Source organism: Terrapene carolina, unplaced genomic scaffold, assembly GCF_002925995.2.
Source record: "Terrapene carolina triunguis isolate 2854851 unplaced genomic scaffold, T_m_triunguis-2.0 Scaffold247, whole genome shotgun sequence".
Lineage (NCBI taxonomy): Eukaryota > Metazoa > Chordata > Testudines > Emydidae > Terrapene > Terrapene triunguis.
In genome coordinates this window covers 3,592,397-3,619,635 of record NW_020664598.1, presented here as the reverse complement: position 1 = coordinate 3,619,635, position 27,239 = coordinate 3,592,397, and the positions used below count along the sequence as shown (strand labels likewise).

Sequence of the window (27,239 nt, the reverse complement as noted above, 5' to 3'; positions counted from 1 at the left end):
TATGCCGAGCGCCCAGGCCCTGCCCCATGGCCCCTGGCCCGTGCCAGGCTGGGACCCTCCCCGCCGCGGCTCGGGCCGAGGAAGAGCCGGGGTGCGGGGCTGGGCGGAGGAGCGGCGGGGACAGGTCTGAGCAGAGCCCGGCGCGGGGAGGGAGGCGCAGCCGGCGCCCGGAGGGGGTAGGAGGGAGCCGCGAGCCGCGGCGGGGCACGGAGCGCAGCGGAGCCGCGGCACCGGAGCCCTGTGATCCCCGCCCCGCAGGCGGAGCCCCCTGCCCGCCGGGGCCGAGCGCAGGGACAGGAGCCCGCAGGCCGCTCCCGGGAGCCGCCCAGGCCCGGGCCGGAGAGCGCGGAGCCCTGTCCGCTCCCCATGAGGCTCCCCCCGGCGGCGGCGCCCTGACCTCCGGATCCGCCCCGATGTCGGGTCCCCGGGGCGCCCTGCAGGCCTGGTGCCGCCGCCAGTGCGAGGGCTACCCCGGCGTGGAGATCCGCGACCTCAGCAGCTCCTTCCGCGACGGCCTGGCCTTCTGCGCCATCCTGCACCGGCACCGGCCCGACCTGCTGTGAGTACCGGGCCGGGAGCGGCACCAGGCCCAGCAGCGCCGGGCTCGCCTGAGCCCCGGCCGCGGCCGCCCGGGGGCGTCGCTCCGGCCCCTACACGGGGCGGCGAAGACCGCACCCAGGAACCCCGAGGGACAGGGGGGACCCTGGGACGGGGGGTAGGGCCACCGGGAAACGCCCTGGGATAGAGGAAAGGGAGCCCAGGCCCCCCCCCAGCTCCCTGGGGCAGAGGCACCGGGGAACCATCCTCATACCTAGGCTATAGGGGAGGTGACCCTGACACCCAGATGTGTAGGGATTTAGTGCAGGGAGCTCTGGGACCCCTCCTGCCTCTGAGGTTTATAAAGGGCGTTAACGGACTGTCTGTTAGGGTCTTTTAGTTCTGGGATTTAAGAAGAGTTGGGGGAGCTGGGCCAGAGGGGCAGCGGGAGGAGTGGGGTGGGATGCTTGGAGACTGGCTCCTGGGTGTGCGTATGTGGGAGCAACTTTAAAACATTTCCTGGACTGCAAGTGGAGTTCTTTCACATTTATTGCATCTGAATAGCTGCAGCCCTTGGAATTTAATAATAATAATAGGTTACATGTGTTTAAGGTCTTTAATCCATGGATCTTGAAAACACTTTATCAACCCTATGAATTAAGCTTTGAGTATCTGTTAATTATTACCCACATTCTACAGAGGGAGAAACTGAGGCACAGCGAGGTTATGTGACTTGCCCACATTATCCAGTCAGATTTGGGAATAGAACACAGAATTCTTGATTCCCTGTCCCCTGTGCTAATCACAGGACAAATCACTCTCTTATTTGAAAAAATAAATAAAAATAAAAGTGAGGCTTGAGGAAGGAGCCCTAACCCCTATCTCTGGAACTGTCACTATCAAATCCTACAGGATAGTCTGACGAGGACAGTAGGAAGTAAATGGGAAGTGATGTTCCTAATACCATCCTATATACCCTGTTCTCCCCAAAATGGGCCTATACAGTATTACTGCAGCATGTGCCCGATATGCGCTATTCTGTCGGCTAAGGCATTTTTGCATTTATTTTGAAAATTCCCAGCACTGTCTCAGTCAATAAGCTTCTTCTTTTCCAACAACTGTTTATAAATGCAGCATGTATGGACAAAGCACCGGAGAATATGCTGTAGGAAATGATCCTGCATTGGCCAGGAATGAGGGATGGACAAATGTTACTTAACAGGTGTCCTTCCTAGGCTCCTGTGATTCAGTATGTATGCATATTTTTCAGTGGAGGGGGTTTGTGTGCTAATTCAGTTTCTTCCTGGCCTGATTAAGTGCCAGCGAGGAGGGCATGCTGCTTCAGTGGGGGACTTTCTGATCTTGGGTTAGGGGAGTGCCAGGTGCAGGCTTAACTAGTATAATGCTGCGCTGAACACCAGAAATGAGTGATGATGACAGTGGAAAATAGCCTCTAGAGCTTCCCACCATGCTAATGGCTTGGAATTTAGTTTCTCAGTCTGCACTCCTTTTGCAGGAGGCTCTTGGGTAGAAGGGAATGGACTAACAGACAGATTAATGAGAGGGACAGAGACAGGTGAGTTTGGGAATGGTGTTGCTGGGGGTGATGCTCTCCTCCTGGAGAAATCATATAGCCAGATAGGCAGCTGAGATGATTCCCACTCCTCCCCCAAGCTGCATGCTGTGGCCAGCTCAGAAATCCACCATCTGTCCGTTCCAGTCTTTGCTGCGACTAGTGATCTGATGCTCTCCCCTTGTCCCTAGTACACACATTTCTTCTCACCCATAGGCTAGTCTCTTAAATCTGACATACAGCAGTGCATGTTCCTTCCACAACCAAGGCATTTTTCTTACCACCCCAGTTGAGGTTGCTTAGCACAATAGACTCCTCTTTTGTTTAGGTGCCCTAAAGATTGCTACCCAATTAACAGAAGCCACAGTTTTAATATTAATGTGGCTGAGGAGCTGCAGCACACATCCTATTACAGAACGGGCCCATGTAGTTAGGAGAAGGCGCATGGGCGGCGGGTATAATAGGCCCCGGCGCTGCTGTGGCCGCCGGACCCCAGTTGCAGGGTTTTGGGGAGAATATTTTGATTTATTATGCCCCATGCAGGTTCCGGGATGGCTGAGGAGGCAGTACATGCTATCCAGCTCCCCAGGTTCATCAGTACTCCCTGGACTCTGGCCAATGGGGGGGGGAGCTTGGGTCTCTGGTTGGCCTGGGGCTCCTCTGGCTGAGGGGGGAGGGTGCTCGGGGCTCCTCCAGGTGTAGGGGGGTGTCTCGGGGGTCTGACTGCAGGGGAGGGGGAGGGGCAGGTGGAAGGGGCGGAGCTGGGGCTAGCCTCCAGGTGCTATCTGAACTGGTGGGCTAGAGACCACGTCTATTGCCTGCCTATTTCAGGAGTCACCTGCACAATGCTCAGCATGGGTCACTGATGTGGAAGAGGCAAACTAAAACAGGGACGAGTAGCAATTCATACTGTTTTTATTTTTGCATTTATCTCGGCTATTAAGGGGCTGAAAAGCAAACCAACAGGGCCAGCGTGAAAGTGAGATATCCAAAACCCTACAGTAAGCACCCCTAAGTCATCTGAAGGCTTCCTCATTAAGTGGAATTACCATCTCCTTAAGCTTGCTCTTAGTATCAGTGGGCTCAAATCTGTTCCCTGGCAGATATCTTAACTAAGAGCATCTCAGTTAAGTGGAGTGAACTGTATTGTAAAGACAGACCTAGGGCCTTACAAGGACATAGCATGTTAAGAAAGGATTTTTCAAGGGGTGGCCGAAGGGTGTGCCGTCTCATCTGATTTCAGTCGCTTCAGCATGTCCTGATTTGGAAACTCAAGGATATGGAGTAATAAATCTCTCAGACAGCGGAGCAAAAGCATTCCCCCTGTTCTTCTAAATTGTATTTATAAAGCACCGTCAATCCTCTTGGTAATAGTATCTGGCTGGTAATTGTGAATAGCCTTGTACTACGGTTAATGGGCTTCCAATGTTATGGGCCGTTCCAGCCGCTTTCAAACAACTGTGCTGCTGCTGCTCATGCCGATTGCAATGGTGTGAACCCAAGAGACCCTGAAGTTCTGGATACACATGCATTTATATGCTATCATGTTCCAGCTCCATCAGGGTGTGAAACAACATAAGCATGCAGCAGCTGTGCTGAGCTGGATGGCGCTCAGTCATGGAACTCACTTCTGTGTAATAATGCTAACCCAGCGCTCTGCTCCTTAGGGTTTCTCCTGGTTCTAGAGCGTCTCAGTTTGTGCCTCTCCTATTTATCTATTAGTTATGTGTAAAGCATCTAGCCTGTCTATTATCTAGATGCTCTTGCTCCATGGGGTGTCTAGCGCAGAACAGCTACTGTGGCCCCAAGTGAGATGTACTTGTCTTGATAAATTCTTGGATGTGAAGGGGAAGCTGTTTGAGAAGAGGGGTGTGATGCCTTTTCATGAAATGATGCAGAGACCATAGCCTGTCTCTTGCCATTGTTGAAAGTAAAGCTAGTTTCCATTCTTGCTCTCCTAAGTCCACTCAAACTAGACCAATTAATTTGAAATTCCACAGGTGGGATCTTATTGCTGGGTGTAGATACACTCTCCTGGAAAGCTTCAGGCAAATGGGACAAGACTTTTGGAAGCAACGAGAGTCTAAAAAAGCAATGAGAGCTGCAAGTGCTCAGCACCTTTAGAATCTGGCCCAAGGTAGCTCAAGTTGGGCACCCAAACACAGGGGTGTTAAAAATATGAGCCTAAGCCATTTGCTGCTGGGGTACTGTGGTTTATGGGGTTAGGCACAGGATTGGGAGTCTGGAGATGTGGGTTCTAATTCTGCTTTTGACCCCCACTGGTTTTGTGACCTTGGGCAAGTGACTCAGATTCTCTGTGCCTGTTTTCCCCATCTGTAAAATGGGCAACAAAGGTCAGTCTCCTGGCTGAGACCTGGACTGAGATTCTGGAGATTTGGGTTCAGTTTGTAGCTTTGTCACAGGCTGTGTGTGTGACCTTGGGCAAGATACTTAATGTCTTTTTCCCCCCATCTGTAAGACTGGAATAATATATCCAGACCTACTTCACAGGGGCCTGAGAGGATTAATTAGCTAATGCTTGGACAGTGCTTTGAAAATCTAAAGCACAATGTAAGTATTTAGTGGGCTTCCCTTGCAGCTTGGTGAAGCAAGAAGCAGCTATGTACGTGGGAGAGTGAACATCTCTTCCCATGTCCTTGCACTGCTGCCTTGCACAGAGCCTGTGGAGGGAGACTTTCGGGGTATAGACACCAAAAGAATAGGACAGTGTCTGGCCTCGGCATTTTCGGTGGAGAGAGAGAAGCAAATGTACACCGAAAACGAGAGGAGAAGGAGGGACACACCATAGCAACATCAGATCTGAAATATTTAGTCTGCGTCGAGTCATCGGTTCAAATCCCGGCAGGGTCAGCTCAACTATTCCTCTCTGAGAGAGGTAGATTTCTATGCAGTATGCTGTGTGGATTTTTCAGACAGGATCTTAAAAGCTGAAGTCCTCCCTGCTATGTGTGGCCGTTAAAGAGCCCACAACGTATTTTGGAAAAATATAGGAGTTTGCTCTAGTGTTTGCTGTACAAAATGCCCCCTGTCTCCCAGTATTTTGTGGGCTTGTTGGCTGCTGTCCTAAACCACAGAGGCCACTACTGCTGCTGTATCTATGTAATTGGCAAAGCACTTTGGGATGAAAGATGCTATATCCATGGAAATTCTGACTCCCAAGTGTGTTCTGCTTTGTTGGGACTTGCTGAATCAGGGCAATCATTCTACTGGATGTCTTCCAGGAAACTGATTTAATAATGAGGAATGGTAATACAGATGCTTCATCAGGACAGTATTCCCATGAATCAGATATTATGGGACTGCCTTAGGCTGATGCCAAAGTAGTGATATATATTTACCGAGGTGCCAGATAGTTGTGAAATTCTAAATTCTGGTATTTCAATCCAGGAGTCGCCAAATAAAGCTAAAAGGGTGTATTTTCCTGGAGGTTTTCTGACCTGCAGCACCCAAATGCACTGGAAGGCTCCACCCCAATGTGTGTTAGTTACTCCCTCCCTGGGTGCTGTTGTGTGCCCCACGGAGCAGAACTTGGGCTCCTCAGGGCCAGATGGAGCTGTAAAAGAAGGAGTGTGATGGACAGGAAAAGAGGGGGATGGGCCGAAACCTACCCACCATTTGTGTGCTACGTTTCTCACCATGGAGATCTGAGGAAGGAGACCAGGTGGAGCATAGTGTTTGTGGAATTTATTCTCTACAGTCAAAGTTGAGACCCTTCCACCCTGCCTTACCAGCAAAGCCACCTGTATCTTCGCACTCCCAATCACTTGGTAACACTCATCATCATCTTCTTTCCACATGCACACCCCACCCACCCAAGCAGAATGGGCCTGTCTGAAATAAAGTGGTTTTGTGTTGGCAGAAGAGATTAGGGATAGGGGTGAAGATTATTTTATATTTCGTCTGGCTTTGGATGCTCCTCATTGGCCAGTGTTATGGTTGCTACAAACTCCACCAAAACCAGTGCTCAGTTTCCAAGCCAATCATGTACACAAGGAAAGCTAGGAAATTCAAATGACGGTTATTATTTTTGAAAAGGGAGATACAAGGTTAACATACTCCAGTCAGCCTTCACTCTGATCTCATGTCACGTCTCTCGTGTTGCTGAGCTTCTTGTTTCTAAGAAAAACAGAACAAACTGAATTCTCAGGCCAAAAAAGCCCTTTAGTTTGAGTTATGATCATAAATATTTACGGGGAAAACACCTGTGTGGACCCTTGTCTTTAAAAAAAAAAAAAAAAAAACCCACACACAGCTGTGAGCCAGTAAATCCAAAGTTAAGGTTATGGATGATAGGAAAAAAATGCCAAATATGGAAATGAAGAGTTAAGATACATCAAATAACCTTAATTCAGCCCTTGTATTCCCACATGCTCCCATTACATGGTACAATGCTCAGCATAGATGTGTGTGGGGGTGTGTGTGAACACATCTGTATGTGCCACCTACTTGACCAGGGTCTAGCCTCCAACTCCACTGGTCTTTGGTGAGAACAGCAACACCAATGTTTTGCCTCTGAACAGAGGAAGTCTATTCTTGCTGTGTCAGAGGCTGTGACTGGGGTTTATTTCAGTGTTTCACAGATTTCCTGTGCAACCTTGGGAAAGTCACTGAGGGACTTTCTTCCATCCTTCCTCATGCTGGGAGTAGTCGTATTACCCATCTTTTGCTGCGAAGCTAAACTGGGACAGTAAAGATGAGGACATTTTGTTTTTAGTGTAGCCACAACCAGTCAGACTCCTCCTGGGTTAAAGTACTAAATGTAAGTAAGAGTGGCCCATTCTGATCTTTAATTTCTGGGCTTGTGTCCTCAACCTTAAAATGGAGATGATACTTATCTACCTCACAGGTATGCTGTGATGCTGAGTTCATTGTTTAGTATAGAATGCTGAGCTCATCAGCTGGACGGTGCTGTAACAAGCACAAAGTGATGCTGTCATTACACTTCATATGCACACCACAGACATATCCAACTCCTATCCTATATTTTCTTCACACCAGGTACTGGAAATCTTACAACCATTTTAACCCTTTACTCTCCACACTGGTTGGGCCTCCCCTGGCACAGGAAATTTTAAACCCTTGTAGATAGGCTACATATACGCTCCACTGGCTATGATTTAAGTTGTCTGCAGCTGCATATGAAATGCCAGAGTATGCTGGGGTTTAAAGTGTTCCCAGATTCTTGTCTGAATCAGCAAGGCATCCAGTGTTTAACGTTCCATCTAGCTGCAAAACTGTATTTGATTGATCATCTGCCTCAGACGGGGGCATAGGGTGTTGGGGAGATGAGGGTAGAGGTGGAGTAGTCTGAGGCACTTTTTCTGTATTTCTCCATGTTTGGGGTGTTTTTGATACGTCATCTTAAATCTTCTACTCTATCACAGTGGGGCTTCAATACTGGCTGGAGCCTTTAGGTGCTATTGGAATACAGATGATGATGATAAAGTCTTAATTTCCTGGCTTTCAGCCCTTTGTGTTTTTTCAAATTGCAAAATTCTCTTACCGTCTCTTGCCCTGTTTGCAGTCTTAAATCTACTTTAACAAAGGTTTTGTTTGTCTGGGAGTTTGGCTTTTTGTTGTTGAAATGCCCTTGTAATATTGGTTGTCCCGTGAACCTGTTTGTGGTGTCTCGTGGAGCTGTTCCTCCCTTTTCTCATATCACCCCTCTGTGATTTCTTGTTCCAGAAATTTTGATTCACTCTCCAAGGACAATGTCTACGAGAACAACCACCTGGTGAGTCCCCGTGACGCCTTGCACTGAGGGAAAGAGGGAGTCATGGACGTGGGAAATAACATGATAGAGTACGCAATGTTGGCATAAAGTGCACTTGAGGGCTGGGGGATGTGGTGGCAGCCATCTGTACAAGGCTAGAAAAATCTATTCACTCTGGATAAGGCAGAAGCTTACCTGGGTGAGTGAGGGGACCTGAAGTGTCTTCTTCCACACATTCTAAGCTCCCATTAAAGAAAATATAAGCTTCTAGTTTATGTCGTTGCCAAGATAACTTTCTGAGTGGGAAACCAATGTGGCGGCATCTTGACAGCTCCATTGCTTCTGCTGTTCTGAACTTTGCCAAACAGCTGAAGATTGAAGTTAACAAGAGTCCGGTTAGTTTCCCAACCTCATGGGCAGCAATGCAGCTGTCTAGATTCATGTCAACTTCACGATGCTCCTTGGAAAAGCAGTGCCTGCCTCTGCTGCAGATGATAGGAGTTATTGACAGGGGAGGAAGATCCAAAAACCAGAGGCTGGGAGTAGAGTAGAAGATCAGTGACCACATCTTCCCTGTCTTCCTTGCAACAGCCAGGAGGCATGGGTTGGCTTAAATTAGTGGAGATCCTCCTCCTTCACAGCAGCCAGGAGGCTCTTGAGGAGAACAAAGATAGAGAAGGGTCCTGTCCCTCAGCAGCTAAAGGTATGGCTGAGCGGGAGCTTCACATTTATCAGACACTAGCAAGAGGCTGACATAAAAATGGAGCCCCGGAGCATGGTCTAGGGACAGCACCCTCACCCTTCCCAGCAGCTGGTGGTAGGAGAGCTGGGTTTCTCACCAGGATGGACTTTCATGTCTTGACAAGTAAACGACTGGTAGATGTTTTCAAGTTTTGTTTGATGGGATGCACAGCAAAGGTGCTAGATACACACAAATCACAACCGGAGCGTCTCCTAGTGAAGTATCATGCTCGAGGAAGGAGTGGTTCTTGGGGATTGGTGGCCCAAAGGGCAGTATGATCCTAGGGAAGGGACATTCCTGAGGCCAGCACAGTTTCCGGTGAAGTGATGGTCCCAGAAGTGGTGTGGTGCCAGGTCGAGCCACTGCTCTGAGAGAAGCCATGATCACAGGAGTGCCCTCCGTGGAACAGGACTGAATATGGTGTCCTGGGGACGATAGTGCTTCAGTGAAGCAGTGTTCCCTCACCGCCCTTCTGCCCAGCCCCATCACCTCCAGCAAGCCCCGCTGTTTGGTGCTCACTGGGGTGCGAGAAATATGCTTATTTGTTCCCCTTTGGTCTGAGAGGTTAGTGGTGGAATGTGTTTGGATCCCTTTGTGGCTACCAAGTGAGTGTAAACAGGAATCCAGTGAGAATGGAATGGTGAGGTTGTCTGAAAATATCTGATGTGAGAGAGAGCTGGAAAGACAAGGAGCCATGGAACGTAGGCATCACTAGGGCTCGTGGAAGGCTTGGGTTCAAAAGAAAATAAGTCAGTGGGGCAGCTGGGGATCCCAGGGGTTCCCCAAAATAATCACACACTCCCACCCAAAGGGAACTGAGCTACAACATTTGGAGTTCATTCAGTCTCAGGGCTTCCCATACACTGTGCTCCCACAATGGGATCCTAGCTCTGCTCTGTCTTCCACAGTCTTCCACATTTAGACCCTTAGCCCTTCGGCTGTCTGGCTCTGCCTGTAGAGTATTTGTGAGCCCCTTTATGTTATCTTGGGGTTTGTTTTGCCAACTCTGGTTGAGACATTTGAGTGGCAAAGTAGCAGGCCTCAGCAATCCTATCTCAGGGCAAAGGTGCAGTTGGTCAGCTACAGACATCTGGGCTGCCCTGCCAGAGAAGCAACAGCAAGCGCAGACATTTAGCTGTAGTGAGAGCAACACCTCCCTCTGCTGGGCAAGCTTTGGTGGCACTGCAGAGCCCAACCATGTCCTGTGCACTGTGCCTCATTATTCCTGGCTGGCAGATGTCCTGTTTGACCATGAATTTATCAGTCCACGTAGGTATCCCCATCTTAGTAGTATCTGCGCACCCTACACATTTTAATGGATATATCCCCATAACACTGCTGTGAGTGAGGCAGGGCAGTATTATTGTTCCCGTTTCGCAGAGAGGGAACCCAGGCACACAGAGATTACGGGGCTTGCCACAGGTCATACAGGCAGTCTCAGATGGGGCCGGGAATTGAACCCTCAGCCCCCATCCAGTGCCTTAACCACAAGATCATTCTTCTTCTCTGGAGATGAGACCGGGATCTTGGCACGGTTCCTAGTGGGGCAAGTGCCCACCTGGTTAAAGCCACCATCCCTCGTAGTACTACTGGGCCGTGTTATTGGTGGGATGGTCCCTGGAGACTGAACTCCTTGCTTTCTCCCCCCTCAGGTCATAACTCTAAGGAGACTTCCCGGGAGGAGTAGGGAACATGGAAGAACAAATGAACTGGGTGGTATAGCAGGGTGAGAGGAGAGGGGAAGAGTGACGGCTGGAGGGTCACTGAGAACAAGGGCACCTCCATCACTAACCATCCCTGCTTTTTGTTTCCTCTGACGTGCAAGTGTGTCCATGAGCCTCTGTTTTCCACAGGGTGGATTTGATTTAAATCACTAGTCAGGAAGACACGATTTAATCATGGATTTCTACATAAAAGTGCATTCTTGTTGGTTGTTATAACCTTAATACATATTCTTCATAACTCAGAGATGGATATAGGTTTCATTTTTAGAAGGTACACACTATACATTTTGAAACAGTGATTTATTTTGAAAACTTTTCAGATTAGTTTTACAGCAATATCAGAAAATGAATGTTTGTTGGTTATTTCGTTTACCAAAGGTAATTGAAGGAGATATTTATGAAGTCATTGGGAGGTCAACTATCTCCAATTCAACAGATTAATCATTAATATTTGGAGGATTTTCTTGCATTGCAGTATTAGGAGGAGAACATCATCAGACAGACATTTAAATTGTTTTATTTAACTAAAACAACAACGTTAAGTATTCTGGATTTTTTTCTTCAACAGCAAACATATAATATTTTAACAAAACAAGCGTCCCTCACTTCTCACATTTATCTCCAGACTTCTTCTCCTTGTCCAGATCTATTCCGCCCCCAACATTCTTCTATTCATTGAACTTTTTGAAACTTTGCACTTTTAGAGATCGGTAAGGGATTGACTCTTGTGTACACAAATTTGCAGAGGGACAATAGAGTTGAGGTCTGTTATTTCTCACCTCTATATATTATTTATTTATTTAAAAACATTTTTGCTGTTAACAAGCATGTTATCTCTGGAGACACAAATCCACAGTTTGAGAACTGCAAAACTACGCATCTCTGATGGTATCTTCTAGACCAGTGGTTCTTAATCTGGGGTGAACGCACCCCCTGAGGGTGCGAGATGCCCTGTCTGGGGATACGAAACATGCCAGATTTTTTTAGAAGGTAAATAATTGAAAACACAAATTAAGCACAGGCACATAAGTACAACTACTTTGTTTCATCAAACCTATGTATTTATTAACATTATACATTTTTTTAACGATTACTGTAATATACAAACAAAAAATATATATCTAGGTTTAAGGGGTGCGAGAACATATTTTGAGAACCAAAGGGGTGCAGGCTGCAGTAAAGGTTAAGAACCACTGTTCTAATCTGAGCACTGAGTCCCATTGGGTAGATAGAAAGATTAACCTAAATAATCTATACAGAAGCCTGTGGAACCCCATGAGATCGAGTCCCTAATCCATGAACTACTGGAACCATTTACAAAACTTTTCTTAAACATTACATGAATATATTGTCTCATACTATAGAATTAAAATTTATAATCCCTATTCCATGATGAGATCTCTTTGAGCTATAATATATCTTAATTAAAACTATCTTTAGATAGGTTTTTTCCTCAAAAAGCATTTTATCAAAAAAATCCGATTTAAATAAAAAAAATCCAATTTTTTTGATTTAAAAAAAAATAATTGATTTTTATCCACCCTGGTTTTCCAGTGGGCTTCGGTTTTAACTCCTGTCCTCCCTCTCTGGAACTCTCACAGGCCTTTGAGTTGGCAGAGCGGGAGCTGGGGATCCCCGCCCTGCTGGATCCCAACGACATGGTCTCCATGAGGGTCCCCGATTGCCTCAGCATCATGACCTACGTGTCTCAGTATTACAACCATTTCACCAACCCCAACCAAGGTGAGAGCTATGGCCTGTCCTTCCAGCTTCTGCCCTGACCCCCTCTGTGTTATATAAGGGAACTCAGCCATGCTTTTGCAATCTCTCACTGTGGCAGTGTCATCATCTGTCCCTCTCCACTCGGGTAGTGAGCTCATCACAGCTTCCTGTTTCCAACCCAGTGCTTCTTTTCTCCCTGTGGAATGTACAGCTTCAGGAAGTGACTGGGCTGTATGTGTGTGTGATTTGGCCTCCTTGAATTAGCAGAAAGTATTCTTGAGTTAATCTCCATTCTCATAGCCCAGCAACAGCTGGGAGGGCAAGTAGGTCTCATGGCCAGGAAGTTAGTGGGGAGAGAGCACCCAGATTTTCCCTTGTTTCCATCTTCCTTTGGGGATAGGCGTCGCAGCTGCAGGTGCTGTTGTACTTCAGGGTGCCCTGGATGGTACCTGGCTCTTACTGGTCCCACTTGAACAGTGGACAAAGGGTGTGGGGAACTGGAGTGATGAGAAGTTTAGTGCCAGCTGCCCAACAGAGCATCTTTCCTGTAAGGAGCTGGGCTTCCCACTCATCCTTCCCTGCTCTACTCCCCTGATCTAACCCCCCAGGTGCAGCCCATTACAGTTTATAGTAAACCTCCTCCTGTCTAATACGCACACCAGCCCTTCTCAAGACAGACCCTGTGTCCGATCTGAGGTCTCCATCCAGGGGTTAACAGACTACAGGTGCTCCCCTCCCTCCAGGTGTTAGTGAGTGTCAGCCCTGGCCGTGGTAGGGGTTTTGTCATATCCTGCGGTCTGCACTCAGGAGAGTGAGCCCCAAGGGGCTGTAATAATACTTAGCACTTAACCAGTGCTTTGCATGCTTTAAGCATTATCTAGCTGATCATCACAACACCCTGTGAGGTAGTTAAGTGGTGTTATCACCATTTTACAGATGGGGAAACTGAGGCACAGAGGAGGTGAGTGATTTGCCCAGGGCCACAGAAGGGAGTCGTTGTCAGAGCTGGGATTAGAATGCAGGGTTTCTTGATTGTCAGTCTTGTGGCTAACCCATTACCCCATGCCTCTCCCTCCTTCCTGGAATAGGTACTGAGGTGTAAAAAGTGGTCAAGTCCCATCCTGGGTCACAAGGCCAGGTGATTTTCCTACACCATGTGCTTTGCATGAATCATCCTCTTCTGTCAGTAGCTGATTCCCCTTTTGCTCTGTCTCTCTCTCTCTCTCTCTCTCTCTCTCTCCAGCCAGAGTCCCTCCACCCATGAGGCACCCGGCTGCTGCCTCGTCACCCCTTCTGCCAGCTCCCAAGAAGCTCATCCCTGCAGCGGATAGCACCACGGCACCACAGGTACCTCATCTATTGTAGCAAAGTTAACCCCATCTTTTAACTTTCTGTGCGCTGTGCTCATCACTGGAGCATCTGAGTGAACATCTGGCACAATGAGAGGAATCCAAACAGATGGTCTGTTGCATTCTCTGGGACATGAGTGTGGGTGTGTGTGTGTGGGTGTGTGTTTTGTAGTGTGCTTTGCTTTGTGGTGGGTTCCACTGGGAGAAGGGTCCAGCTTGAGGAATTCTCTCTCTCTAGAGGTCTTGGGTATTAAATGCTGCTCACCACCTGCTTCATTCGGTGAAGAGGGGGAAGAAAGTGCAGTGTGCAATGCAAGAGGGCTCTCTGAGAAGCCAAAGGTTCCTGGGTAACCCCAAGGCTCTCCCCTTTGGGTATGATGGAGTAAGGACACAGTCACTGGGATGGGTGTGGGCAGGGGATTCCCCTTCCCTTCCCAACCCTCTGCCTCAGGATTCAACAGCAGGCAGGGATCTCTCTTCCCTGGGATGGACCAGGGCTGTGACTGGAGCCCCTGGATTCGGTAGGGGTTAGAAATGTCCCTTTCACCTCTTCCCCTCCTGAATCGGGCAACGGTTAGAGGGGGATGAGGATGTCCGTTTTGTACTGGGACAGGGCTCAGGGAGCCTTCCTGAGGACTGGGCTGGGGGATTGGGACAGCCCTTTCTCCGGGACTGGCAGCCTGAATGTGGGGAGTGAAATAATTGCTATTTCTTTATATTGTCCTGTTCTTCTGAGTGGGGTTACACCCGAAGCTCAGTGCTGAGCAGATCTCTCTTCTTGTCGCCCGTGGCCCCAGTCAGGATCAGGACCCCATTGTGCTGGGTGCGGTACAGATGCTCAGTAAAAGACAGTCCCTGCCCCAAAGAGCTTCCATTTGAAATACGCTCTGTCTCGATTGCTGCCCCTCCAGTCTGTACTCTCCTTGTGTTCTGCCTCAGGATGATGTTGTCGAAGGCCTGGCGGAGCGGTCCCAGCGCAACACACTCAGCAGCACCTGCGCAGCCTGCCACCAGCACGTCCACCTGGTTCAGCGCTACCTGGCTGACGGCAAACTGTACCACCGCCAGTGCTTCAGGTAAACCATCCCCAGGCCCAGAGCAACCCCCACCCCACCCCCAACACTGCAGGGAAACTGTACCACTGGCAGTGCTTCAGGTAAGCCACCCTCAGGCCCAGAGCAACCCCCTATCTTCATCCCCCAACACAGGCAAACTCCCACCGCCGGTGCTTCAGGTAAACCACCCCCAGGCCCAGAGCAACCCCCCAGGCACACTGTACCACCGCCAGTGCTTCAGGTAAAACATCCCCAGGTCTGGAGCAACCCCCCACCTTCACCCCTCAACACAGGCAAACTGTACCACTGCCAGTGTTTCAGGTAAACCACCACCAGGCCCAGAGCAACCCCTCCCTACCTGAGTTGACCTGTAGCCACAGCCAAGTGTTACCACCAGATTAATGTGGTCTATGTGTTTGAGTGTGTCAGAACACTGACATTGAGGTGTTGGAACAGACCAATGGGCCAGTCCAGGAGTCTGTCTGCAACCATGACTAATGACAGGAGCTTTTAGAGGAAGGCAAAACAAACTCTAATACATGTCCCTGTGCAATACTGTATGATGGTAGAAAGAGGATTTCTACCGGTTGCTGTCTTATACCCTGAAGACTGAGGATTGAGACTTTGGTAACTTTACCCTACATGTTGTATCTCCAAATATGATCTTTAGCATCTTCTCATTCTTTATTGACTGTTTTGAGTGATTCACCTCAGTAATATCCTGCAGCAGTGAGTTCCATGGGTCAATTGAGGTAAAAATAGCCTCTTTTCTCCAGGTTCAAACTCGCTGCCTTTTAATTTCATTGCATCCCCCCTCAGCCTTGGGCTTATTTCTCTAGATTTCAGCATAAACGGTGGTAAACCAGATGCCACTACAAGAGCCCTGAGTGCCCTGGCACCTAATTAATCTTACAGCCACCAGCTGCATTGAAACAAACAGGAATCAAACAGCTCAGCTCTTGTGGGAGTGAGTGCTTGAGTGGGCTTCTGTGTGTGGCTCTCATTGTACATAGTAAGGACAGCCCTGCTCAGGCTGGTATAACTTCCTTATTACTGATTTGTATTACAGTAGTGCCGAGAGGACCCTGTTCAAACACGTAGTGAGACAGGCCCTGCCCTGAAGAGCTTATAGTCTAACTAGATATGGCAAAGGGTGAAAGAAAGGCCAGATTATTCTTCCCATTTTATAGACAAGGGACAGAAGCAAAGAGAGATTGAGTGATTTGCCCAGGGAGTCTGTGGCAGAGTTGGGAACTGAATCCCAGTCTCCCGAGTCCCAGTCTAGTGCACTAACCATACGGCCATCCTTCCTCCCTCAGCCTTGTAAATCTCCCCTCCTGTAGAAGGCCCTTTCCCCACCTTCTCAGGACGGTTTGTGTGTCTCGCTGGCAGGTGTAAGGAATGTTCCAGCACACTACTCCCTGGATCCTACAAGCCTGGGCCGGAGTCGGGCACTTTTGTGTGCACCCAGCACCGGGGCAAGCTGGGCCTGAGTGGGAGGACGGAGTGCAGGCCCAGCCCTGATTTGCAGCACCCGGGCAAGAGGACTGAGGCTGGAGCAGCCACTGTGGGTGAGGATGCCCCCCCCTCGGAGGAGGAGGAGGAGGAGGAGGAAGGGAAAGAGGACGGTGTCCAAACATCCCTGGTGATTGCATCAGAGAGCCACCCACCAGGAGAGAAGGAGGCAGGTGCAGCAGAGAAGGGTCGTGCACCCATTGGAGTGGAGACGGCAGTGTCCCCTGCCCGTGCAGAGAATGAAACACCCAGCTCTGAGCCCTGCTCCCAAACTCCACCCAGGCCTCCTCTCCCCAGCAAACCACCAGTGCCCAGCCAGGACAAAGCCAGCCCACTGGACGGACGGCTCAAGGACACTCGTCCCACCCCAGCCCCGAGGAGGGGCGCAGACGCAGCAGCCCCGTCACCACCAAGCTCTCACCCCGTCCCTCGGCCTAGATCCAACGTGCAGAGTGAGGCCTCTGAGCCAGGGCCTGGCCTGGTGAATGGTAAGAAGGTGCAAGGATGGCGTGTGGGGTGGTCCCCATTTCCCCATTGCAGTGCAGCTTACGCTCAGCAAAGCCTCTGTCCCTGCTGAGGCTCAAAGACGCCCTTCCCCAGCCCCTCTCAAACTGACACCCCCAGATCTCTGATCGAACCTTGGTCTTGATCGCTGAGCCTCAATCTGCCAGAAGGGGCAGAGTAGCGTGGATGGGTCTGGTGCCCTAGTGCTACGCTGTATTTGGGCTGACAGAGTGTCTCGATGGCGCGCAACACCGTCCCCAGCACTACTCCACAGCTTGCAGGAGGCGGGAGTGAGGGCAGCTGCAGGGGGTGAGTTTTGGTTAACAAGGTCACCCAGGCTGGAATCTGGCCTGCCGTGCTGGGGCTGACACCCCTACGCCAAGGGGGAAAATGCTGTGGGATCTGCAGAGAGCAGGAGCAGCCAGAAGACAATAGGAAATCCATCGAGCTTTTCATCTGCTTCCTAATGGCCTTTTGCTTTTCTTACCGTGTATCTTTCCAATTGCCTGTCTAGGTAGGGTACCTGAACCCGGCCCCCCAGTCCCCAAACCGAGAGGGAGACCCACCTCCTCAGATCGGTAGGTCCTTTGGCTTGCCCCGAAACCATATAGACCAGGAAGCATTGTGCGTGTGGTTAACTCATGAACTCTCCTTCCAGCCCCACCCCTCCCTGGCTGATCAGCTGGCAGTGGAGAGGGAGGGCCTTGTGGCTAAGGCCTGGGGAGACCCCAGTTCTGTTCCAGGCTGGAACTCAATGCGGGGCTAGAGCAATGCTTCCCAGACATTTTACTGAGCCCACCCACCAATTCCATTTGGTCTTTTTTGCAACCCACCCATTGGTGGGAGGGCCAAAATCATAGACCAGTGTCCTTTGCCTTTTCCTCGCCCTGCTGAGGGGGCACCACCTACCCTCAGCAGCTCCATCTGCCCTGGCACCATGACCCTAATCCCAGCCTGTGCGGAGGGGAGGCCTTGGCTGGAGAACGTCCCATCCCTCACTTACTCTGCAGTGGTGGCTCCTGTCCCGTGGGGCTGGACCCAGCTCCCAACCCCAGGCATTGCAATTGGGCTCGGGGTTGCAGTCCACTGTGTCCTGACAGACGGGCAGCTGGGCCAAACCTGAGTGGTGCTGAGACCCCATGCGGGTTGCCACGCCTGGAGCGGGGAGCTGGCCCCAGCCCTGTAGGACAGAACCTGCTGCTGCGGGATGAATGCAAGGTGGCTTTGTCCTCCAGACTCCCTCTTGGGGCCTCCCCTCTGCACGGGGCCCACAACCCACGTTGAACCTTCCTGCAATCCACTGTTTGGAAACCACTGGCTTAGAGCAAGTCCCTTCTCTCCTTGTGCCAGCCTTTCCCCATCTGTACCTGAGGGGGGATAATGCAGTGTCTGCCATTCAGGAAGACTTGTAAAGCGCTTGGAGATCTTCATGTGAAAGGGGCTATGGAAAGGCAAAGAACACATTTAGTACTCATATCTCAATGTCTATACTTTGACCCGTTAACCTTTTATCCCCAATCGGGGATATTGCAGATTATGTATTCCTTACACCATCTGATCTTAAATCGAACTTCGCATCCCTTGATAGTCTGTATGTTATTCCCTGATAACCATAAACTTCTACGCTTAAACTCTGCACCGTTCACTTTTTTAAACATCGTCTTAATAAAATTTTTTAAATTGGATTGATGTATTCAGGATTCCAAGCCACCCTGAATTGGCAAAACCGAACAGCTGGGGAAGAGGAAATGCTTGGCTGCCTGGGGGAATGTTCCACATTCCTGGGCGGGATTTCTGTTGTGTGTGTCTGGCTGTAATGGTGATACTTTGCACCTATACAATGCTTTTCGTCCAAAGATCTCCAAGCACTTTGCAAAGGGTGGTCTGTATCATTGTCCCCATTTCAGAGAGAGAAAAACTGAGGCATGTAACGAGCAAAAGCACCTCACCTGTCTCAGTGAGCAATGGGGCAATTGGGCACCTGAGATATTTTCTTGCATTGATTATTGGGTGAAAACTGATCCAGTGAACTGCCCCCACTGCATCTCCCTCCCCAATTCATTGTGTAAAGAGAAGTGACTTGTGCTGGGGGAGGGGCAATTCTCCAGCTCAGCCAGGGTGCTCGAAGTTCCCAATAAACAGCCCAGCTGGCTGGAGCCATTTGCTTAGGATCTCCTCAGCCCCCCAGCCATTAGCAGCATGTCCGCTAAGCGTGGGAGATAGTTTAATCTTTCCTGCTGTGGTGCGACATGGGGGATGGGAGAGAGGCCACGTTTCCTGGGAATGGCCAATTAACATAGTTTGCCAGACAGTGAAATCAGGGCACAGATCTCTGGTTCCCAGCCTTGTTAGTGAGGCTGGAAGGTTTGTGCTCCCCCAGCCTGTGAACCCGCATGCCCAGTCAGACCCTCAACCTGTCCCTGGGGGTGAATGCTCTGCAGAGAGAAGGCAGGGGCAGCCCTAGCCTGACATTTTCCCCCTTATGGGCAATGTTCTACCTGGTTTGTCATGAATTCTCTCTTCCATGCGTCCTCCTCATCCCCTCTCCCTCTCTGACCCCGCTCTTCTCTTCAACTAGAGCGGGAGCTGCTGTTAGACCAAAGGACCCTCCGTGGATTGCGTTGGTTCAGCCAGAGCCCAAGAGGAAGCCGGCTCCTCCCCCGCCAGGCAGTGGCCAGGAGACTCCCACGAGGGCTTCAGAGGAAGAGGAGGAGCAGGGGAAAGGGAGGGAAAGGGAGAGCAGATCTGCCAGCAGGGAGCCCAAAGCCTACAACCCCTTTGAGGAGGAGGAGGAGGAGGAGGAGGAGGAAGGTGCAACACCAAAGAGCACGCCAAAGCAGGACCAGAGTGAGAGCATGACAAAACCCACTCATCCCTGGTACCGCATCACCCCTACTAGCAGCCCCAAGACAAAGAAACGTCCGGCTCCGCGAGCACCCAGCTCCTCCCCCCTAGGTGAGTCCCTCCCACACCCTTCTGTACCCAGCCATCCTACCCAGAACTCCCGCCTCTGTCGCCCTTGGACACCAGGGATAGGCAGCCCCGACGCTTTCACTTCTCCAGCAGGCAGAGCAAGTCCTAATGTCTACGCCAGCTGGGCTGGGCTCTGTGCTACCAAATCCTGCTTCCCATCCAGCCTCACAGGGTGGGTGTCCGAGAGATCTCGCTCCTGAAGGTGCCTCCGGCAGTCTCCATCTGTGGCTGGTATGTGTGTGTGGGGGTATTTGTTACTTCCCGTTCCCCTCTGACCTCTCTCTTTCCTTTGTAGTTCACCACCCCATCTCCAGGCTCTCGCACTCAGAGCCATCCTCCTCCACCCCATCACCTGCCCTCAGCCTTGAGAGCATCAACTCCGAGTGTTCAGCCAAGGCCCCTGGTGACCCAGATGAGGCGTCAGTGCCCAAGAGCTCCTCCGAACCCACAGTCCATGCGCCAGTTGCTTCCAAGATCTCCTGTGCAGACACTCCGCTCACCAGTGTCTCCTCCAGTGAGAGCCCTGCAGCCCCAGCCAGCCTGTCCGCCAACTCCTCCTTCTCTTCCTCCAGTGAGCTGGCCAGCTCCAGTGGGGAGGCGCAGGGGGGAGCTCAACAGACCAGCAAGAGCTTTTCTGCCAGCAATTTAAAGACCAGCCCCAGCCAACTGCCCCCCAAGCCTCCTGCCAGTGCTAGTCCCACACCCATCCTGTTGGCCTCAGACACGGGTGAAGGAGGCCCCAAGAATTCCCCATCGCCCAAGCCGCAGCTGAAGGTAGGCTGGTGCATTTCTCCTAACCCCTCCCTTTCTCCCACCCTCCCCGACCCTCATCACAACAATCATCTTGTCCTCCAAAGAGGCCCGGAGGAGATGCCCTTCAGTGCCCTTTGGGAGGGGAAACCCACCCCTACCAATAGGCCTCTGGCCTTGAGCTGTTCGCTGTTTTTCCACCTCTCCACCTGGAGACATCTCCACACCGGAGCTGAGGGTCAGGCTACCAGTCTCCAACACTCTGCTATCATATGGTGATGTCTTCACCCCAAAGCAGCTCCGGTGCCACCAAGTGGTGAGACTCTGTACTGTGGCTTTCAGTAGTAACATGCTGCTCTCGACCCATTTGTGCAACATTGTTGGCAGGGCTGGCTCCAGCTTTTTTATAAAGCCGATCGGCGGCACTTCGGCAGCAGCTCAATCGTGCTGCTTCATTCTTCTGCGGCAATTCGGCGGTGGTTCCTTCGCTCCCTCTCTTCCTCTTCGGCGGCACTTCAGCGGCAGCTCAAAGAGGAAGAGAGGGACTGAGGGACCCGCCGCCGAAGACCCGGATGTGCCGCCCCTTTCCATTGGCTGCCTCAAGCACCTATTTCCTTCGCTGGTGCCTGGAGCCGGCCCTGTTTGTTGGCACAAAATGTGACCACCAAGAGCCGGTCAGGCAGAGCCAGAGCTAAGATTCTTTCAGTCTGGTGGGATAAGCGCTAGTTAAATGGTAATCGTGCTCTTATTCACCCTGCCTCAGAGTACAAATCAAAACAAATGAAAACGCTGCTCAAAGCAAAATAGCTTTCCATGCTGTTTATGATTAAGCTGTGGAACTCACTGCCACATGACATTACTGAGGCAAATAACTTAGTGTGATCAAAAAAAGGATTAAATATTGATACAGATAAGAATAGTATCTGCAGTGACACTGGCTAGGATAAACTAACCAGGGCTATAAATCCTTATGCCTCAGGGGACATGCTAATCACTGGCTAAAGTCAGGAAGATGCACTTCCCATAGTGCAGTGAGGTGCATTCTAGGGGTTTATACTTCCCTTGGAAACATTCAAGGCTGTCTGCTGTCATAGGCAGGATACCAGAGTATCCAAAGGGCTGTCTACATTCATGAATTTTGTAGCTACAGTTCCCCACCAATGCAACTCCAGCAGTGGAAGCAATAGTAGAAACTATGGTGTAGACAGGACTTGGGTTCTTTTAGCACTCTGGTACCAAACCATGCTCTGGAGCTGCACTGGTGGGGAATTACACCTGCAAAGTTTGCTCCTGTAGACAAGGGCTGATGGACCAGCTGTCTACTCCGCCATGGCAGAAGCAGGGATAGTGGCTTAGGTGGACCGTTACTCTGCTCCAATATGGCAGTTCCTGTGAGAGGGTGTTTGCTCAGTGTTCACACCCTGCCTGGGATCTGCTTTCTTGCTCTCTCCTGAGCACCGAATCATCTCCTTGTTTTTTTCCCCCCAGTCTTCATGCAAAGAGAATCCTTTCAACCGGAAGTCATCACCTGTCACCTCCCCCTCGGCCCAGAAACCCCCCAAAGGATCCAAGCCAGCGCGCCCTCCTGCACCAGGACATGGCTTCCCGCTGATCAAACGCAAGGTAAAGGGGACAGAGGAGCACAGGGGCAAATGTTACCTCCGCACTGTCGGCTGGGACTACAGCTCTGCTTGCTGAACCCCCATTTCCTTTCCTAGCTTCCAGTGGCGGGAGGCATGTGTGGCTGGCTGTTGAGGGATCTGGAGGATGGGTGGAGAGCCTTCTTGTGCGCGCGCACACTCCCTAGAAGGCTCCTCAGAGGGGTGTACATTGACTTGCGTCACTAGTGGCTCCCTTTGGGAGCTGCAGGTTGGCCAGACTGCCTAGAACCAGCCACCCGGGGCCTTACTTTGGCTCCCACTCTCTTCTCCCCACCGCTTGGGGGAATAAAATGGTCTCTCCAGTCTCTGCCCCTAGGCGTGTTCTGATTCACCGTATGGCACAGCAGTTGCCAGACCTCAGGAGGGAGTTGTCTGAGTAAGAGGGGTGTGCTGAACGAGGGGGGCAAAAGGTATCCACACCGCTCTCCCAAGATAACTGGGGGCCAGTTTGAGCTGTCGATGGAGGGAGATTTTAATGCATGTGCTGCAAGTGCATCTTCCTCCAGCAGTGCCATTAGTCTGCGTGTGATGGAGCAGGGTGGTTTCCCCCAGGAGATGTTTGATTTCTTCTGATGCTGTGTTAGTCCTGTGGGAGGGAGTTGGTCACTCCCATTGCTCTCCCTCCTCCACAGAAGAGTGTTAGTCTCCCCTGCTGTTTCCACTGCCTGCCAGGGAGTGCATTGGGGTCCCCAGGCAGGATGCTGGAGCAGATGGGTCAAGGGCTGCCCAGGGAAAGCGGCTGCCCATAGCAATGGGTGTTCCTGCTTGTGTGGTTTGGTAGGTCCAGGCGGATCAGTACGTCCCAGTGGAGGATATTTACGGAGAGATGGACACCATTGAGCAGCGGCTGGACGAGCTGGAGCACCGAGGGGTGGAACTGGAGGAGAAACTCCGCAGTGTCGAGAATGGTAATGTGGATTGTACCAACCGTGGGGGTTGGGTGGGGACAGGGGGAGGGGAAGAGAAGATGTGTCTTAGAGGATAGGGAATTTTAAGATGTAAGGGCTGTACCACCCCTATAATGGGGGGAAATGAGGAAGGAGAAGTTGTGATAATATGCTCTCTGTTTAAGGTTAGGGTGATGAAGGATCAAGGGAGTTGAGTGGGGGAAGGGTGGGGCCATGCTAACTGGCTTGGGCTATGAGGAAAATGGATCAGAACCATCACTTCTCCATGGGAGGCTGAGAACTGTTTAATTCACTCCACTTCCCATGTGTTCAGGAGCTGGATGAGGTCAGGTTGATAAGTGAATCTCTCCCTCCCCAGCGTGGCAGAGCCTGCCTTGGCCTGCTGCGTTCTGTGGGCAGAAAGCCCTGAGGAATGTCTCTGAGTTCTCTCTCTGCCTGGTTTGACTGGTAGATAGCCCCGAGGACAGCCTGCTGGTGGACTGGTTCAAGCTCATCCACGAGAAGCACATGCTGGTGCGCCGTGAGTCTGAGCTCATCTACATGTGAGTAGGGGGAACGCACTGATGCTGCCTCCAAAACTGGAGAGGACAGAAGAGTCTCCCTATTCCCACCTGAGACGCTTTACCAGAAGGCCCTGGTAGGCTTCCTAGTCAAGGGGTGGGGCTAGAGATCTATGAAGACATTGACTCTGTGTCCAAGTGTACTTGGAACTACTCAGAGACTGGAGCTACAAGAGCTGTGGGCTTCCCCATAGCCAGCGCTCCTGCAGTGTTCCCCATGGCACTTCCTTCTGTAAGAGGCTGTGAGCACCCTGTAGCCACCACTCCTACATCAGTCTTTACTGGATGAGGCTGGGGCTAGCATCGCTGGGAGTACAGCCAAGGCTCCTGCCCTTTCACTACAAGTCTCCTGGTGGGTAAGGCTAAGGTCACAGTTGTTACTTTCAAATCTGACCCCATGGAGATGGCTTCCCAGAGAGGACATCTGCTTTCTGGAGGGATCTCTCTGAGCCTTGCAATGGGTTTTTGATGGTGTTTCTCTTTCTTTGCAGTTTTAAGCAGCAGAACTTGGAGCAGCGTCAGGCTGATGTAGAGTACGAACTGCGGTGCCTTCTCAATAAGCCGGGTAAATCTCTTAGTACTGGTGAAATACCACCCTGAGCAGGTTCTCTGTCCCTGCAATGCCCATTATACCTTCAGTCATGGCTAGTCCCTGGGTAAAAGGGACCAAATGGGACTTGCCTTTGATGGATATTAATACTCCTCCTTAACTGGCTGCAGGGTGGCTGTTGAGTAACATGAGACAGTCCCTCCCCAGCATCAATTCCTGGGCATGCTGTCTAGACTGTATTCCCAGTCCCCGCATTGAGAGGCCATCATTCTAACCTAGTGTAGAGGTCCAAAGAGTCATCTGCTAGGCTCAAGACAGGAATCAAACCCAGGTCTCTCGTATGGCACTTTGGAGCCCTGAACTCCTTTTCCAAGGGAAACTTAGTCATTTAACTCCCTGTCTTTTCTGGGGTGGATAGCTAAGGACTGGACGGATGACGACCGAGAGAGGGAGACGGTGCTGATGCAGGAGCTGGTCACCATTATTGAACAACGTAATGCCATTGTCAACTGCCTGGATGAGGACCGGCAAAGGTAACACGGCGGAAAGGGGGAGATCTGTCCGAAACCCAGCTGCCTTTACAACCCTGTCTGAGTGACACAGTGGAAACGGTGGTGCAGCCCACCTGTATGGGGTGAACTTGTACTGTGAAGTGCAACACCACGATGCCACTGTTACTGACTGACCTTCCCGAGGGTCCCCCAATCCTTGTTCCTGTGAATCAATGCTAATGACTTGTGGGGATGGTGTGTGTCTGTATCTCTGGATGATGTCTGTCCTGGTATGTGTGTATATGGGGAATATGTCATAACTGTAGCAAGGGATTATGGGATACCAATGACCATACCAGTCATGAGCAGTGGGGAGCTCTTCTCTTCCAACAATGTTGTGGCTGTTGTCCTCAGAGTGGAATCTCTCAACAGTTTCCCACTGTTTCTTTCAGAGAGGAAGAGGAGGATAAATTGTTGGAAGCCATGATTAAAAAGAAAGGTAAGAAAGTGAATGGGAGCCACATTCCAATACTGGAGGACTTCAGAGTCCTGGCTGCTCTCTCACGCTCCCGAGGAGAGGGCAGAAGAATAAAGGGCATTAGTATAAATGCACATGAACATGTGTATGTGTTTAGGGATTTATTCTATTATATGTAGGTTCTTATATCACACCCACCACCTCTGAGCATCTTCCACAAATGCATTATGCAATCTAACCCCCGTCACCTTTCTCCTCTCCTCCTGTTCCCAGAGGGAGAAGTGTGTTAGAATGTATAGGTAATATACACACACGTTGCTATGTGTTTATGTTAGAGAAGGCAAAGTCAAAGAAATGTGCTTTGCACTTGGAGCAGAAGGTGGTGAGGTTTGTGTTGGTCCTTAATTCCTGTGGGAGTTCATTCCACAGCCTGGGAACAGCTCCTGAGAAAGCTCTGTCTCCTGTGTCTAATCTCAGTGACCTGCAGTGAAAGTGTAAGTGTGTGTGTGTCTCCCTCTCTAATCTCAGTGACCTGCACTGAATGTGTGTGTGTTTTCATTCAGGCACTGGTGGCTCACACAGATGTATGCATCAAGTAGTTTAGCCCTAGTCTGCATACATCACACAGGTGGAGGCATGTGTCTATTGAGGGTATAGGCACCAGTATGCATGCATCACTCCTGGGCTCTGTCCTTTAGAAAATAACCTCTCCTTGCAACTCTTCTGCAGAATTTCACAAGGAGTCTGAGGGCAAGAAGAAAGGAAAGTTCAAGCCCATGAAGGTGCTGAAGCTGCTTGGCAATAAACATGAATCAAAGAGCAAGTCACCCAAGGAGAAAAGCTAGAGCAGGAGAAAGCCAGAAGCAAGGATGGATGCACTGCTGTCTGACTGCATCAGCCCTCCCTGTGGCTGGCTGGATACCTGCCACTGGGGCTTCTGCCTCCCACTCCCCTCCAGAAGCTGTCTCTCCCCTCTCGTCAACCCCCACATGCCAACGCTGATTTCTCCCAGGGAAACTTAGCTTTCAGCCACAGACATGGAGTTGCCCAAAAAAGAGGAGACATGGCGAGTCTGATCAACAATATTCCCCCTTCCTAAGGCTGTGGGGAGCCTGATTAGAGGAGAAAAGATACTATCCACAAGCTTTGGGGAGTGGGGAGGAGGTGAAATAGCTTTAGGAGATATTACCCAGTTGTGTGTTTATTATTATTATTAACTGTCTGAGCGGTAAGTAAAGGATTTTGGTATTTGTGGGAAACTTGCACTAATTGCCCCGTCCCTCACTCTAACTGTGATAGTCACATGTGCCTCATACCCTCTGCCTTGGGGGACTGTACACAGTTGTCCCTCCCCAACCTCCAATTCGTTCCCTGGTATTCTGAATTCCCACTCTTAACTTTGGTAAAAGACTCTGGGGCTTATAAACAGGATTATTTTATTGGCACTAAATTCACATTGAAATATTAAACAAAAAGGAAAGAAACCCTAAAAACTTTCCATGCCTCAAGTTCCTAAAAAAAAAAAAAAAAAAAAAAAGTAACCACTGTCCTGTTTGTGGAGAGATTCCCCTCCCCCTGATGACACGCACCCCACGAGCTTCAGGGCTGGGCAGGATCAATGACAGGGCCAGGCAGAACGGCTAAGGAAAAGGGATTATGGGGAGTCCAATTGGACATGTCCAAGATACCCCACCCAGGACATTTAACCCTCGCTGCAGCTGCTAAATAGACCCACTCTTATGCTTTTTGGGGCGGGGACAGGGACAGGGAGGGAGGAACAGAACAGGGAGGAAAAGAATGCAAGACTTTATTCAGTGCCAGCAAGGTTGTCCTGTTGCCTTGCTCGCTAGTGCTGCCCTCTGCCAGCTTGGGGAGTGGGGAGGGAATCTCAGCTGGTTCTTCTCCAGCTTTGTCTGTATTTATATTTTTAAAAGTGCAAAAGGGGGGATTTGGGTTTTTTTTTTTTTTTTTTTAGCTTCGTTACTAGATGGATTCAACCCCACCCAGCTTTTTAAACCCTTGTTTTATTTGTTGTGTGTGCGCGTTGGGGGATGGGGAGAGCAGTCTTCCCTCCTTCCTTCCTTTTTTCTGCCTTCTCCAAGGCGAGGAGCTATTTATTGAGCCGTTTGATTGGTCTGAGTTAGACACTGAGTTTTGTGGGTGTTGGTTGGTCAGCTGTTGTCTTGCCTTGTTAGCAGAGTAACTACCAGCCCAGAGCAAACTGCTGCATTCCCTTATAAAAATACTACAGGTTTGATCCAAACCACTCTTGCTTCCAGCAGTGTCTTGGACACTTGCTGGAGTATATTTCTATACAGGGATCCCTGTTTACAAAACCATTGAGGGAGCTGAGTTTATCATCTTGGTCCCAAGGGCCACCAGTACTGGTTGGGGCAGCATACTCAGCCCCTAG

General features: G+C 50.5%; 1 protein-coding gene across 1 annotated transcript; it reads left to right on the top strand.

Annotated features, from left to right (window-relative positions):
• The first annotated feature begins 217 nt into the window (after nt 1–217).
• MICALL1 (MICAL like 1) lies at nt 218–26,089 on the top strand. The gene is made up of 16 exons (XM_024200103.3): nt 218–559; nt 7,817–7,865; nt 11,912–12,053; nt 13,276–13,379; nt 14,321–14,457; nt 15,829–16,439; nt 16,970–17,033; nt 19,034–19,410; nt 19,724–20,202; nt 21,667–21,801; nt 22,621–22,747; nt 23,199–23,289; nt 23,799–23,872; nt 24,276–24,390; nt 24,801–24,847; nt 25,556–26,089. The coding sequence occupies exons 1-16, from the start codon at nt 414–416 to the stop codon at nt 25,669–25,671; spliced, it is 2,814 nt and encodes a 937-aa protein (XP_024055871.3). The 5' UTR covers nt 218–413; the 3' UTR covers nt 25,672–26,089.
• Nucleotides 26,090–27,239: the final 1,150 nt, after the last annotated feature.

Bases quoted from the DNA above. Each gene is read 5' to 3' on its own strand.
- MICALL1 (XM_024200103.3), top strand. From the start codon at position 414: ATGTCGGGTCCCCGGGGCGCCCTGCAGGCCTGGTGCCGCCGCCAGTGC. The intron at 560-7,816 runs GTGAGTACCGGG...TTCTTGTTCCAG, and splicing joins CGGCACCGGCCCGACCTGCT to AAATTTTGATTCACTCTCCA. The intron at 7,866-11,911 runs GTGAGTCCCCGT...GAACTCTCACAG, and splicing joins TCTACGAGAACAACCACCTG to GCCTTTGAGTTGGCAGAGCG.